Source organism: Topomyia yanbarensis, chromosome 1, assembly GCF_030247195.1.
Source record: "Topomyia yanbarensis strain Yona2022 chromosome 1, ASM3024719v1, whole genome shotgun sequence".
NCBI classification, from domain to species: domain Eukaryota; kingdom Metazoa; phylum Arthropoda; class Insecta; order Diptera; family Culicidae; genus Topomyia; species Topomyia yanbarensis.
Window position 1 is genome coordinate 200,521,485 of NC_080670.1, and position 17,187 is coordinate 200,538,671.

At 40.3% G+C, this 17,187-nt stretch overlaps 1 protein-coding gene across 1 annotated transcript in view; it reads left to right on the forward strand.

Annotated features, from left to right (window-relative positions):
• Nucleotides 1–17,187, forward strand: part of LOC131687653 (CKLF-like MARVEL transmembrane domain-containing protein 4) — a 36,585-nt gene that overhangs the window by 12,765 nt on the left and 6,633 nt on the right. The window contains exons 2-3 of the mRNA XM_058971752.1: nt 12,860–13,027; nt 13,180–13,293. Of these exons, the coding sequence (XP_058827735.1) occupies nt 12,860–13,027; nt 13,180–13,293 (282 nt within the window). The remainder of the gene's footprint in view (nt 1–12,859; nt 13,028–13,179; nt 13,294–17,187) is intronic.

Below are 17,187 nucleotides of genomic sequence, written 5' to 3' on the forward strand. Positions count from 1 at the left end.
GTATATTGTTCCTAAGTAATTTTTCCGTAGTGCCAGGAAGCATTTTTGCAAACATTCGTTGACATAAACATCTTGCATGACAGTGCCAGATGTCACTAAAATTGCCCTCTTGCGCAAATCGCCTGCCAAACCATTCATTCGGAAATTGACAATCTTTTCTACCTCAACCTATCTTGAAAATTGTTCTTTCTATTTGCCTAACAATAGTATGATAACCGAGGATTCGATTATCCAGGAATTCTTTTTTTTTGAGAGTTGTTCTACTGGAGCTGTAGGTTCTCGGAAAGGCTCCCCGTCAGAATCACATACTACAATTTGCAGACGAGACAGGCAATGTCGCCCACTAAAACATTGCTTAAGGCCAATTGCAGCGGGCCGTGATTCTGAATGTGATATTCATTGTACGGTTCAGGTATGTGCGGGTGTAGGGACTCGCGATCGCGTGTATCATCGCGAAGGACTCGAGCATTTGTACGTTAACGTGTTCGATCGCGTGTGCGTTTGTATGTCGCGTGTGTTAACGTGTATGTAACTTCGCTTGTATAAATTATATTTTATAACCGTGTGCCTTTCGCATATTCGCGTGTGTTCTTGTATAATCGCGCGCGGACCGTGAATCTAATATTTTATTTTTTGTGTACGGCTAGGATGCTATAAAGAGAGTGAGATCTTCCATATCACTAGAGTTCCCGGTGATGTCGCCATCGAACGTGTGGTCTAGTGGATATGAGCTTTATTTTTTAATTGGCCCTACTGAATGTATTGGGACAGAGAGTAATGGTAACTTCGTAAGTGCCAAAACGTTCTCCTTATTATCGCGTGTTATTAAGTTTGCGCGATCGCGAACGTAGATGTGCGTTAATCGCGAAGGGCTTAAGCGTTCGTATGTTAACGTGTTTGTCACGTGTGCTCGCGTTCGTGTGGCTTCGCGTGTGCAAGACTGGATTTTGTAACCGTGTGGCAGTTCCTATATACGCGTGCGTTCTTGGATGGTCACGCGGACCTTCATTCTGATAGTTAGTTTTCGGTGTACAATTCACATTCTGACAGAGAGTAAGTTACCCCATATCACTGGAGTTCTCGGTCATGTCGCCATGTAACGTGGTGTCCAGTGGATATGAGAGCTTTCTTTTTTTAATTGATCCAATTGAAGGCATGGGCCTAGTCTGCTGATATCAAGGATAGAAACATCCGGAAGTGACCGATTCATGATCGTGCTGGTGCGGGAGTTTTTAGGTTCACGCTTGAGACCGCGTTTGAAAATTTATAGGAGCTGAGACATTCATTTTATCACCGGGATGTTATCATGTTTACGAGATCGCGGGTGTAGGTGCTGGGGATGGTCGCGAAGGGCTCAAGCATTTGTATATTAACGTGCTTGTCACGTGTATGTGAGCTCGCGTGTATAACTTCGATTTTATAATGACGTAGTGTGTATTTTTGTTTGATCGCGCGCGGACCGTGAATTTGAAGCTTAATTTTTAGTGTATGGTACAGATGGTAGTCCGTTTCCCTATGGGGAAACTTGAGTTCCAGGTCATGTCACCATGGAACGTGTTGTTTAGTGAATATGAGCGTCACTTTTTTGATTGGTTCAACTGAAGGCATTAGTCCAGACTGGTAAAACTTTCGGACGCGACCGTTTCATAATCGCGCGAGTGGTGGGTTAATGTTTGAGACCACGTTTGGAAGTTTGAAGATGCCACGTTTACTTAACTACCGGGGTGTTTTCATGAAGGCGAAATCGCGGGCGCAAGTATGGGTGGATTACTGCAACTGCATGGTCGCGCCCGTGGCCAGGCCTGTGTTATCGCGAAGGCCACGAGCGCTTGTACCTATATAAGTATAGATAGTGTATAGTAGAGATATACTAATAAAAGGAATCATAATATGCCGAATAAAGAAAAAAATTCAAAGAGCTTGACTAGAAGTGTATAAATTGAACAATACTATTTTGGTATACATAAATAATGGAAAAGCAAACTAATAGATGTACAAAAGAAACAGACTAATGAAGTAGAATAGAAAAACACATGTAACATGCAATCAAACTCGTCTAAAACCAGGAAATGTTGTATATTTATTATTAACGACAATTGCATGCTGTTAGACTTTCATCATGCTGTGCTAGCCGGGAATAGATGACTCACGTGCGTCGGTAAATTCATTGTACCCGAATTTATCCAATCCGTCTTTCCCGAATGAATAGAACCAAATGTACAAGTTGATCACTAGAAGTATTAGCCACTATTCCATCATATACGTTAGTGCTGCATCCGTTCCCTGACCCAACTGTCACAAATACTCAGACGAATACATACATAGATAGACATACGACTAGCACATAACAGTTGTACACTAGTACGAAAAACTACGATTATTACAAAGCTACAACTAACAGTTTTCTACTTATTCTACTTTATTAAATTAATTTAATTGGTATGGACAGACAATGACTCCCTCCGTGAGCCCCGTCCACGAATACCACCAATAGAACAATATTTGCAAACACGGCATACAGCAAAAGTCAATCTACGTCGATCCGCCAGTCGGCCACGACACCGCTCGTAGACCAGTGGTTTAGCGTTGGTATGCGCAGGTGCAGAGTATGAAGCAACATATCACGTAAAAAAGCCGCATAAGCCCTTTCGGTCTCCTCGATGCACCACTATCGAGGCGTAATGCAATACCCATCTTAAAGCAATTGATGCTTGATGATGTTTGCAATACCGTCAAACCCCTCAGCCTAGGGGAGTGAAAATCTAATCACGCCCTCAAAGTTACACTAAAAATAATCATCTTATTTTCAATGCCACTGGGTGGCTACTTTTATAATTGAAAATATTTTTTTTTTCGATTGCTCATAAAAAGCGATTCTGATGCGCTAGAGACAAATGGTAAACGTAATTTTTAATCTTTTTTCATCTACTTCCTGAAAGAAATGCGATCACAACACACTCAAGTTGTGTAACACATCGAGATCTGGTGTCATCCCGAGTACAAATTTTATTTATTGAAAATAGTATTTCTGGGATGAACCAAACCGATTGTTACATGATAAAACGCTTTTAGCGCTGTGATACACACGATGCAGATGCAGAGTATTTATAGGTTTCTAGCAGCGACATGTATCGGACTAACATTTCTTCCTTCCCCAGAAGATCTGCACTCTGGTGTGGCCGGCATCGATATTGTGTATCAGCTTGCAGGAATCAATATACAGGGACATCACTCGATATCAGTTGCTTTAGGCGTTCACACACGTTGTGTGACCTGTTTGGATTTAGTGTCTAACTGGAGCCAATTTGGTGTTAATTTGGATATATCGTCTAACTGGCAGCAAGTTAGTGTCAGTTACTAACGAGTGGAACATGAAACATAAAAATCGAACTTTTCAATTTTGAAACGTTTTCCAGGCATGATTCATAGCAAGATGAAATAGCCATATTTGAGGAAATCACCGACAAAAATTGGATTAAAAATCTCAGTCTCGGTGTCTTTTATTCCCTATGACAGTTCTCAAGTTAATAAAAAAACACCCTGTGAATTGCTACCGGAACCGACCACCGTTTTTGTTACAGCAAATAATTTTATAACTTTGTAAAGCAAAATAAATAAATATGACACAGAACTAGGGAGAAACCATTTCATCATACACTGGATATTTGAACAAGAGTTACCTCGACTGTATTGCAGTTAGTTCCTTCGAAAGAATCCGCCCTCACCGCGCGCCTTTAGTCAGCTAAGTTCTTCGAAACTGAGCAACTATACAAACAAAGCGATGATGTTTATCCAATTCACTATTTTCATTGCGGTTGCATTGTTTTCTATTTTCTCGTTCTTTCTTGCGCTAGCTACCCCTTCAGCAGCTGGAAACCCTGAGGAATTTCATTCAACTTTTCAATTCTCCGTGGGTAAACGTCGCGCTAGGTTGACATTCCGTTCCTAACCTTCGGCGACCTAAACTTACCAGCGAGTATAAAGACGGTTACCCGTTTGAAAAAAAAAACCTATTTTAATCCACCTAGCGGTGCAATTGTGCCTTTCTCATTTCTCTGAACTATAGCACGGAGGCTTTTTATGTTCAACATAGTTGTGGAAATGTCCATTACATTCTTAGTACACTTTGCATTTATACACAATAGCTTGCCAGCCACGAACTTGATGAGCTACGTGACGACGGTGAAACACTTGAAACAAAAAAATATCGTACTTCATTAGCCTAATCAGTATTAGATCAATGTTATCTGCTTGCTAACTCATTTTGTCATGCGGGGGTGGGTATGTGAGGAGGGCGAAAGTCCCATGAACGAACGACTCCCCAGCTTAAATTGGTTTGCTTTGTGATATAGTGATGGTTTAAAGATGATGGGGTTGATGGGGAGGGGTATGAGGGCTGAGGGGTGATTTAAGGAGATTTTTAAGAGAGGGGAGTGAACGGTAGAGGGGGGGGGGGTGTAACCCCTCTCCTTAAACCATCAACTACGCCCCTGTTAAAATCCAGAAACCCTATGCGAGTCAAAAAAAAAATTGGCCGGGATTAGGTTGACGTTTTTCAGAGTGATTGCATAACCTTTCTATATGAGAAAGGCAACAAGGCTACAGCCCGACGGTCAACGGCACCATTTTACAACCGGTGGGTGGGTGGTCGGTCGCTCGGTTGGTCATAAAAACTTTGTAGGTAATTAAACTACTATTACTGGAAGCAGCGTGGAAACAAACACACACACACACACAATTCGTTTCAGATTTTGAAGTGAAACAATTCTTCGCTCGGTTCACGAATCGGTTGGACACACGGCCTTCTTCGATTTGCACGAAGCTATAGATTTGTTTCAGTACTCGATAATTGATATTAGGTTAGGTTTCTTTTAGTACCATGAGAAAGCAAACAGGGAAAAAGTTATTCCTGTCTTCGCTAGTTCTTTTGCATCTTCCAGTAGCAATCCCGATTAAACAGAAGAAAGTTATATTTGCTCCTGCTTGCTTTGGTCGGAGTAAGAAGCGTGTACAGGAACAAACCTATTTGAGTACAGTTGCATAGATTTTAATCAACTTCCAATCATTTTCTGAAAATACAAATTGCACAAGAACCGATTAAGCATGACCCGGCGCATTACACAGAAAAGTTATCACAGCCAATATATCAAGTGGCTATGACAACAAATAAAAAAAAACCGCGATAAGATGATAAGATTAACAATAACTCCCACCAGGTAATTCCTGAACGGTTCAACTACCACTCGATTGCGTTGAAAAGGTTGAAAAGGTAATGACGAAGCATAAGCACATTATTGTCCGACAGCGAGGTGTGATGTGTCACGCGAAACTGTTGACATACTAACTGATATAAAAAGCTGGCTTTTACTTTGCCCAGCTTTGGAAAGGTTGTCAAGCCACCATCAGTAGCTTGTCGCGTGGAAAATATGGCAACCCTTTCCGGTGCATTGGAAGTGTCTTTGCGTAAACAACGACTACTTTTCTTTGATCAAGGAATGACGCGATAACAGTGTCGCGCTGTGGAAAATGAGCTCACAATTTACATATACGTATACCCTTAAGTCGCACCTGCGTTGGCAAATATATGTACCTATGTATGGATTAGATTGTTTGCAGTATTATTAAATTCCGTACGTTCGGCTAAGTCTGTGCTTGGGTGTGACTTTTCGAGCGGTGTGCTGAAATTGACACACACATACGGTAAGCGAAGTGGTTCCAGCTAAATGATCAAGACAGAACTTGTAATATTGGTGAGGTTCTATTCTAGGTCGTAATAGTGTAACCATAATTCGTGGCGGTAATTTTCCGGAGGCGTCCCGTCCTCTGTACGTACGGCTTCAGGCCACGAACGATGTTAAAAACTAATGTTGTCGACTTTCATTTTTTTATTTAGTGATCTTCCTACCAGTATCCGGGGAAACTAATTCTCGTCAGCAAACCAGAGGTTCTGTGCTTGCCTTTCGGGACATCCTTCGGTGTCAGCCGGTTGCTTTAGACGTGCACTCAAGTTGCTAATTTGGGTACTAGTTTAGACACACCGTGTTCTTTGGCGCCACGTTGGTGCTAGTTACTGACGAGATGAAACACATCGAGAAAAAAATAAAACTTTTCGGACAAAATTGGGCAATTTCACCATCAGAAATACATAAGATTGGCCATTCAAAATGATCGCCATATGGGGTATGCATTTTGTGTGCAGAAACTTAGCAATTTTATAAAATTGTGTCTGAATTCAGTTCTCTTATTATTTTTTTTACTAAATTATATTCATAAATGCCCAACAGTGTTGATATAAAATTGAAAAAAGAATATTTAAAAACATCTTTTGGGTGTATTAAGGATCTATCGCTGAAGAGGTCTGATATCAAAATTGACAAAATAATGGATACTTTTTATTTTATGAAAATAGGTTTGGTAAAAACAAAAATTGCTCAAAAATTATCATTTTGTTTTAGCTGTTTTAGACTATTGTGCTAAATATTACAACCAAAGATGGAATGAAGCCGTTCAACGCAACCACCAACATTACATCGTTTTTGCTACCATTTAGCGAAATAAATCTTCTTGATTCCCTAAAAAAGTGAAAATCGTTATATTTCCAACAGACTTGATACCAGTTAAAATTCTAATTCAAAAATACTGTGATCTGCGTCTGTGTGTTCCTTTTATTTGCATACAGGATTTTTATAACGGTGGAGTTTTTGCTTAGCGTCTCTCAGTTTCCTTGTTTTGACGTGTGACCGCCGAAATCGGCATTCTATTCTAACGTGCATCCGCTGCAACCATTCAGCTCCTAGCCTGGTTTTTCGCATCTATCACTCTTCGGCACTCCACATCGAATACGCTATTGTGCTGCATTTTCTCGAGGAGTATCTAATACCTTTGTGGATATTGTAGTGGTCGCCTGGTAGTGTTCTATATTGAACTATTGTCGGTCAAAGATCAGTGAAACATCACTAGACGTATAATATATGGGCATAATTTAAACTGTTTCGATTATACATCAGTTTTTGCAACTTTTTTTTCTCAAGCCTGACGAAATAGTTGAGCTCAGTTTATTACTTTCAAGGAAATGTTTTACCCTTTTGAGAAAGTTGTAAAACAAACAAAATGAAGCAATTTTGCGGAATAAACTAAACGGCTATCGCTAATGGTTCATGTGTTATGATTGTTTAAGTATTTAAGGTAGGGTGGCTCTTGAATGTCCGATTTACTGGTATTATCTTTTCATGTGTTATTTTTTTGTAAATGCTTTATTTTAGTGACATTAAAAACTTTTAACGAGGCACGTTTTAGCCGATGTGACCAACTTTCTGTCTCTTTTCTTTCGATAGCTACAAGTGATTTTCGTAACAAAAATGGTTTTCTTCGAATCTGTATACGTTCGTGGAGCGCAAATAGATTTTTAAGTTACTTGAAAAATCAAAGTTTTATCACATTTTGGTGAAAATACTGCATGGGTTATGTTGTAGTTAAAAACTTTTGAATTAGAACAGATTACTTTGTTACTTCAATAGAAAAATACGATGAACCATTGTCGAACCACTGTTGGATTAATGTCGGAACAGACTTGACGCAGTGTCGGACATGTATTGGACCAATGTCGAACAAGTGTTGGTCCTACATCAATGTAATGTTGAACTTATGTCGGTTGAATTTTGAATCTATTTCGGACCAACGTCTGTTCAATGTTAATTCAATGTCGGACTCATGATGAACCAATGTCGGGTAATTTTTTTTAATTTAGATTATAGAAGTTTTAACCTTAAGGTCATTCGTCTCTTCGGGTTAGAAAAATCTCTTATATAGAATTTCTAACACTATGTACGGGGTCGGGACTCGAACCCAGCCGCGCTGCGTACAAGGCAATCGATTTACCAACTACGCCCACCCCCCAATTTCGGGTAAATGTCGGACCAATGTTGAACCAATGTCGGCCCAATGTGGAACTAACGCCAGACCAATGTCGGACTCATATTGAACCAATGTCGGTTTAATGTTCATCACCTCTCGAACTCATAATATCAAGAGCAAAGCTAAACAAATCTTGCAGCAATGTCGGCCCTATGTTTAACCAATGTCGGATCAAATTAAAGCTAATGTAAGGTCCCTGTTGGACCAATATCAAACTAATGTCGGACTAATGTCAGATAAATGTCGGACCATTGTCGGACAAATGTTGAGCCAATGTCGACCCAATGTTGAACAAATGTCGGATAAATGTCGGACTAATGTCGAACCGCATTGAGACCAATGTCGTATCCATGTTGGACCAATATCAGTCTAATTTAATTTAAATTTAAAATAAAATATGAATCAAAATTATAAAAAAGACTAAATTTTGACCGGGTTTTTTGAACTGTTTCAAATAAATTTGTATGTTTCATAATAGATTTTATTGATTATCGATGGTGGACCAATTTCGGATCAATGTTGGACCAATGTGCAATCCTTGTTGGACCAATGTCGAACTCATGATGTCAAGACCAATGTGGAATCATGGTCGAGTCAACGTCGACCCAATGTTGAAACAAATGTCGGGTCAATGTTCGACCAATGTCGGGCGGAATTGAGACGAATGTTGGACTCATATCAGACTGATGTCGGATCAATGTTCGACCAATGTCGGATAAATGTCAGTCAATGTTCATCCTGTGTCGAACTCATAATGTCAAGAACTAAATTGAACAAATGTTGAACCAATGTCGACCCAATGTTGAACTAATTTTGGACCTATGTTGGACCAATATTAGACTAACGTCGGATTAATATTGGACCATTGTCGAAGAAAAGGTCGGACTAATGTTCATGTTATGTCGGGTCTCATAATGCCAACAATAAAGGTGAACAAATGTTGAGCCAATGTCGCATTAATGTCGGATCAAATTGAGACCAATGTCGGATCCATGTTGAACCAGCATCAGACTAATGTCGAATAAATGCCGGACTAATGCTTATTCCATGTCGGGCGCATTATGTCAAGAACAAAGTTGAATAAATGTTTAGCCAATGTCGGTTCAATATTGATCTAATGTCGGATCAAATTAAGACCAAGGTCGGACCTATGTTGGACCAATATTAGACTAACGTCGGATCAATGTTAGACCAATATCGGAGAAAGGTCGGACCAATGTTCATCCTATGTCGGGTCTCATAATGTCAACAACAAAGGTGAACAAATGTAGAATCAATGTCGGACCAATGTTGAATTAATGTCGGATCAAATTGAGACCAATGTCGGACCCTGGTTGGACCAATAGCAGACTAATGTCGGACCAATGTTTATCCCATGAATGTTTCAAGAAAAAAGTTGAACAAATGTTGAACCAATGTCGGTCTTATGTTAGACCAATGTCGGATAAATGTCGGATGAATCTCGAACCAATGTTAAATTATTTTCGGCCCAATGTTGAATCAATGTCGTATTGAATTTGAGCCAATGTCGGACCATAATATCCACAACAAAGGTGAACAAGCGTTGAACCAATGTCGACCAAAATGGAACCACTGTTGAACCAAGTTTGGCCCAATAAACCAATATCGGCTCAATGTTGAACCAATTTCGGATAAATGTCGGACGAATTAGTTCTGTAATTTGGACCAATGTTGTACCATACTAATCTCGAATCAATGTCGAATAAATATCGGACCAATGTTCAACCCATGTCGAACCAATATCGGCCTCGTGTTGTTAAAGCCAATGTTGAACCAAGTTTGGTCCATTGTTTGACCAATGTCGGCTTATTATTTTACATTTATTATTTTATTTTTTGTCGGACTCATTATTGACCCAAAGTCGTATAATTGTCGGACCAATTTCGGCACAATGTCGAACCGTATTAAAGCTAATATCGGCCATATGTTAAACCAGTAAATAAGACCATTGTCGGTTAAATATCGGACAAATTTCGACCAAATTTCGGAACGATATCAGCCTATTGTCGGACCAATGATAGACCCATTTTAATGAATTATTGTTCCGTTTAAGGTTCAACTGAGAAAGCCGCGAAAAGTGGCCATCTTTGAAAGCGGAAAAAGCAGTTTTTTCGCTAACCTTTATTCAATTTTCGACCACAAATAATGAAGGCATTAAAATTAAAAAGATTTTGTAGTGCTTATGGAGGAAATGTCAGGACTTTTGACCAAATCATGGCACACAAATTTTGATATTTTGATTAGCCGAAAAAATGTCGAAATTTTCTAATAGATTGCAAAACATTTAGAAAATAGTTTTGAACACAATAAAAGAGTAGATATATTAAAGATTTCGAACGAATTCAAATGTCAAGTTTCGAAACAAATTTAAAATAAAATATCAAAATTATAAAAATGTTACTGTCAATGAATTTTGAACGGGGTTTTTAATACTGTTTAGAATAAATTTGTATGTTTTATGATAGATTTTATCGATTGTTATTATTTTTATTATGTTTCGATATTTTTCTCGAAAATGGATCGAAACAAAAATTACTCGAATCTATAAATAGGGACAGACTGAATCATTTCAGCATCACTCGCCTTCGACATATGTACGACCATACATCGCGGCTCTTCCTACTGTTTTATCCAATCCAATTTAACTTGATTTGACGTGAATTATCGCTTTGTGTGTGGAAGATAAATGCTGGTAGAATTCTCTATTTTGAAATTACTGTAATTTATTGCCTGCTACAGAAAATTGTTCGATACTTGTGTCATCTACGGTTTGTGTGTGTGGCCTACTGTCCAGTTCCCACTGTGTATTGGATTCGTCCCAATACGATGTACATGACCTACCGAGTAGTATCGTCAATTTAGCGATTTAGTTAACTTCGTTTGATTCTAAACATAATACAAGTCGTCTAAAAATTATACGTTTCTGGTACTCGAACCATTCGCGTTTTTATTTGGACTTTTTCGAAACAAAAAATTGCAATACTCATTATTGAGGTCGATCGCAGAGTAGTGGAAGAGGCATTTTTGCGTTCTTACAAGGGAGTTCACGAGAATCGGACTGACTATAGACGCCGACAAGACAAAATACATGGTAACTGGTAGAGAACGAGGTAATCTTAGTTGAAATGTGGAAATTAGTGGTGTGCGGTAGAAGGTTGTAGATGAGTTCATGAGTTCATCTTGGAACACCGGTGACATGTAATAACGTAGTGAATAGATGTATTGCGGCTGAAAATAAGATTTTCTTTAGTTCGCTTGGTCAGCTGAGGTCCCGTAGCCTACGGATACGCACAAAACATGCTCTAAACAATTCGCTGATACTCCCTGTTGCCTTGTACAATGATAAGGCGTGGTTGCAGAAGGATCCAGGAGGGGGTGGGCGTAGCGTAGTTGGTAAATCGATTGCCTTGTACGCAACGCACCTGGATTCGAGTCCCGACCCCGCACATAGGGTTAGAAATTTTTCATGAGAGATTTTTCTAACCCGAAGATGCGAATGACCTTAAGGTTAAAACCTCCATAATCGAAAAAAAAGGATCCAGGAGTGCTCGAAATTCTGAGCAAAGTTGAAGTTGAAAAGTTGAAGCAAAAATTATTGATGTCATTTAAAATTTAAAACTAGCTTTATTTATATGTAATATAATAATAACTTGTTTATTATTTTGTTTCAACAGTAGTCGAATATTCCCTCAGTTTTGAAGCTGATGAATTCTAAACAAAGTTTATGTTGACAACAACAACAACAACAAATTTGTTTCAATATCTTCCCGCATGTGTAATTGACTCACCCGAAACGGGTACAGTGACCAGTTGGCAATTGCACAAGTTTCCGTCAACTAACAAATCACCACATGCTAGCTATGCATATGTTGGCGGCGGTGTGCATCCTGGTTTTGTTTTCTTTTCCAATTTAAGTGGATGCGAGAGAGATCAGAAATCAGCACTAGGTACTACCACCTATTATTAAAGATGACCGACGACGTCTAAGCAAAGAGATGACAGTATTAGGTTTACGATCTTCGAGCTTCGATTCGGTATGGGTGTATGAAAATCTATCTGTATGACGAACGCGGTGGCGTATAGGTACCTCCAATAATGGACGGATGACTGTGGCTTGTAAACATCGTAAACCCACGCAGTTGAGTATGCATGCAAGCTAGGGGACACGATGACTAAAGTTATGCAGTTGAATAGGAAACGAAGATGGCCGTTAATTTTTGAAATGAAAGAGCACATTTCGAATGTGAAGTATTTAGTTGTAGTTACTATGGTTACGGTTTATATTATACCATTAGCTGAACTGTCTCGCTCTATATCGTCAAATTTTACTACGTTGACATGGTTAGGTTAGTAAAATTTTCATTTGGAACCAGTGGACTTTGGCCAGACCAGAAAAACGTGCAGTAGCAATTAAACCTCATTTATCACCCGGTTGCATTCGCTTAAACTAATAAAAGTCTGTCTGTTTCTCTCACCACCACCGAAGTCCCAGCTTTGCAAAAATCAAAAACGTCATAAAATAACAGTAAGTAAAAGTGAAAACACATTTTATTACTGTTTCGAACAGTGCCACTATGGTCCCATAGATTTTGACAATATATTTCTCAACTAAATAAGATTTGCTTGCTTTCAATCAACACAACAACAACAAAAAAAAAACCAGAACACTCGCCCGTTATTCATAACCCTACCCCGTGGTGGTGGTGGGTATCGACTTCGTCCATAGAAAGTTGCCCGACGTGATCACCATATTTATGCTAATTAGTGACGAACTAGTTTCGTTGAGCCGCGCCGGCTCGGAACAACGACACGCTCTCGACACAAAACTGAAACTGCGACCGTGTCCGGAGCAGCTGCTATTTACCACCGATCACTAACCACTTGTCTCAGATTTAATATGTAAACCTAAATTAATTTTTTTCAGATAATCGGCATCATCTGCATGGCCTGTGCTTCCCCTGCCCTGGTTGGAGGAACCCACTGGTTTCTGTTCGTGGTGATCACCTCGTTCATTGCGACCGTGCTGTGGAGTTTCGTATATCTGCTTGGGATTCGTGAAGTGCTGAACCTTCCGATCAACTGGATTCTGACGGTGAGTTCTTTGGACAGGGTTGGGCGAGTTTTGGAAAGGTGTGCAATCAGGCGTGGTTCCTACCAATATCATCGTTCGTTTGGCCCCACTGTCATTGAATTATTTATAATTGAAACGATTCGTTGAATTATTTGTTTTTTTCTGTTTTTTAGGAACTACTGAACACTGGCATCGCGACGTTCCTGTATTTCATTGCGTTCATTGTGCAGCTGGCGTCGTGGTCCAATTACCACTACCTCGGAAGGGGTTCGAACATTGCGGCTGGCGTAAGTTAACAGTTGGTTTAGAATGGGTTAAATGTTTACATGTAATCGAGAAATAGTATTAGTACTTATATGTCTTTTTTCGAGAGTTGTCCTACAGGAGCTGTAGAGCTGTAGGTTCTCGGAAGGGCTCCCCGTCAGAATCAGAATACTACAATTTGCAGACGAGACAAGCGAATGGCGCCCACTAAAACACTGCTTTAGGCCAATGGTAGCGGGTCGTGATTCTGAATGTGATATTCATTGTACGGTTCAGGTATGTGCGGGCGTAGGGACACGCGATCGCGTGTATCATCGCGAAGGGCTCGAGCATTTGTACGTTAACGTGATCGATCGCGTGTGCGTTTGTATGTCGCGTGAGCTAATGTGTATGTAACTTCGCGTGTATAAATTCTATATTAAAACCGCGTGCCTTTCGCATATTCGCGCGTGTTCTAGAATGATCACGCGCGCACCGTGAGTCTGATACTTAATTTTTTCGGTACGGTTCAGATTCTAGAAGAAAGTGGGTTCTTCCATATCACTAGAGTTCCCAGTCATGTCGCCTTGGAACGTGCTGTCTCGTGGATATGAGCTTTATTTTTGGATTGGTCAAACTGGATGTATGAAGCTTAGTTGCTAGAATGAAGAGTAAAGATTTCCGGACGGGACCGATTCATGAACGCGCGCGTTTGCAGGTTCGCGTTTGAGACCGCGTTTGTAACTTCGTATGTACTAAAACGTTCACAGAATTACCGGAGTGTCATCAAGTATGCGCGATCGCGGGCATAGGTGTGCGTGGATGATCGCGAAGGGCTTAAGCGTTCGTATGTCAACGCGTTTGTTGCGTGTGCTCGCATGTATGTGACTTCGCTAGCATAAATTCAATTTTATTTTTTTTAGTAATTAACATGGATCTAGACTGTTGGTACCTAGGATAGAGACTTCCGGGCGATCCCGATTCATGATGGCGCGAGCGCGGTAGGTTGATGCTTGAGATCGCGTTGGTAAGTTTATGAGTGCTGAGGTGTTCACCTTATCACCGGGGTGTAAGCATGTTTGCGAGTTCGTGGGCGTAGGTTGCTTGGAAAATGGCGAGGGACTCTAATGTTTGTACGCTGACGTGATTTTGTAACATATTTGCGTGTGTTCCTGAATGGTCGCACGAACCGTGAGTCTGATATCAAATTTTCGATGTGCGGTTAAAACTCTTGGAGAGATTGGGATTGGATCCCTTATATCGATAGGATTCCCTAGTAAATATAGCGTATTTTCTTAATTGGTCCAGCTGAAGGCATGGACCCAGGCTTATAGGACCAATTCGCAATCTCAGGCGCGAGGGCATTTTTGTAGGTTCCCGCTTGAGACCGTTTGAGAATGTGTGAGTGTTAAGACGTTCACTATCACCATCTTTGCTGACCCAGCTGAAGGCGGATGTGGAATGGCAGTATAGGACTCGAAAAGAAGAAATAAAAGACAATTTATGTGAGACGTAATAGATTAGACAGGTACAAGATATAGCTAAAGTTATGATCATCACATGAAAGACATACATTAGTACTTCAAACACTACTAATACTTGAATAGCCAACCACCACCCATGACACATCCTTCCTCAATTATCTATTTGTTACTGGTTGACAGAAAAAAGGCTCATATCAGCCCTCCCGGCCTCCTCGATACGCCACTATCGATACGTACAATACGTAATCAACATCTTGAAGCGGGCTTCTTATATATCAAATCCTGAGTAGTCATAGTGATTGGTGGATTATTAACATGAGAACTAATTAACCTCTAGTAGTAGAACTTGGTGCTAAAACTAAAAAGAGCTAAAAAGAGCGAAAGTCCTTATATTTAAAAGAGCGAAAGTCCTTATATTTAGATAACTCTATTGAATCTATTGTGGCTTGATGATGTTTACAATACCGTCAATTCCATCAACCTGCGAGAGGAAAAACGAATCTAAATATTAAATTACACAAAAAACTAATTCGTACGATGACTCTCGGATCGCTTAGACGCTTTTCCCAGTATGTGAACCGTGTAACATTATATTGTATAGCGCAAAGTTTGCTAATCCGTTTTCCAGGTTATCTTTCCTGATCTCCGCCTGTTAAAGTTCTTGGATTCTTTATTTTTTGCGCTCGTGAATACACCCGTTATTCGAGCAGCAGTCTTCCTTTTCTTTGTGAGCAGACTGTATACCGTTAAACAAAGTTACATATCGCTATTTTTGATTCTCCCATTTTTGTCTCTTCTACCATCCTGCACTGGACTCTAGGCCCGTGCAAAAATAACATTCACCTCAAGATAAGGCGCGATGTTGACATAAAACTGACTCTCCGACTGAAACTATACCCATGCTCCTCAACCAGGCCCTTTGTGTGATATATCCTGGCCAAAGACACATTGAAGATTCCAAGAGTTCTGATGGAATCATATTCGACCGCGATAGAAATATCGAAAATTCATCCTGCTAAGCTTGGATAAATAGTTTGAAGCAGGCAAATTATATTTTGCCTTTACGAAGAAGTACAGAGTCTATGTACCAGCAAACCAGGTCGAAATCGATGGCGTGGTTCCCGATTCGAGTTGCTGAAACACGAGGTTGACCATTTTGTAGATCCCGTGCTTCCGGTAGTGAAAATATTGCAAACGATTGCATTCAGCATCAGTCGCAGCTGACGGGAAGAGGACCTATGTCAACTCAGACTCTTATCGGGTGACATTCGGCGGGGGGGGTCTGCTCTACCTAACTATCTCTTCTCTGTCATGGTTCGTCCGCCTGTTCACCTTTTTGTACATCGGGTCATGAACAGCACTAATTGCAAACAATCGCGGCACATAACCCCCCGCTGTAGCAATAAGGTTTGTTGTGGACAAAGCGGTGGGAATTATGTGGATGATTCCTGTGGAAGGGATGTTCCTTCAGGGACGTTTTTCGCGATCGTTTGCAGAAATGCTAAAGAGAGCTACACCACCGGTCACCACGTATATCTATCTAGAAGCATACGAACGTGTCCTTTCCTAAGCTTCGTTGTAAAGGCCAGAAGGTGTTCCTCCAAGGTCACCCAAAAGTAATATCTCGAGAAAGTACTGATGTACAGCTCCTGCTCTCGGAAATCTGAGTTCAGAAAAGAAGTTCCCTCACTGGGACATTAAAAATCCCAACTGTTCCCATGATTCAGCCGGCGAAAGAAATCTGCGCTGGATTAATAAAATTTCTTAACACAGCTTTCAATATTTCTGACCCTCTCAAAATCATCCCAATAGCCTTTCTCCCGTAGTAAAGAATTCTTGGTACAGTTGACTCCAAATAGTCCCTCCTTATGGCGATTGTATCTTTCGATAGCTCATTCATCTAATGAGGTTACGGATTTGATCAATTACTCCTATTCCTGTTGCGACCGAGACTCAGACATAGCTTCGAAGCTACACTGCTGTGGCACGAATATTGTCATATCAATTCATTTGATTGAGTGGCGGGACTTCTATTGATGGTGAAAATAGATGTTATACTTTCACCTTCATCCAGTTCCATCACACAAGGAATACTGATATTGGCCAAAGCAGAAAACGGTAACATGCCTGTTCTAGATGCACTGCCGATGACAAAAATGTCACAATGATGATGACAAAAATGTCACAATAAAGAAAGGTGAGATCCGTTCCGTTTGAAATATGGACGAACTTCTTCACAGCCGTTCTCAACAGTGTTAGTGTGATGAGAATGTGACAGGTCCAACAAATTACTCCCTGCCTGATTCTACGAACTCAGCACAATAATAGCTCAAATCACGCTGAGGACATATCAACGCACATCGATTTGTATACTTGTTACTTGTAAACCTCGTTCCGAAAATACCCAGATTGTTAAGGTCATTTTGGAATTTAAAATTGCGACACACAGTATTC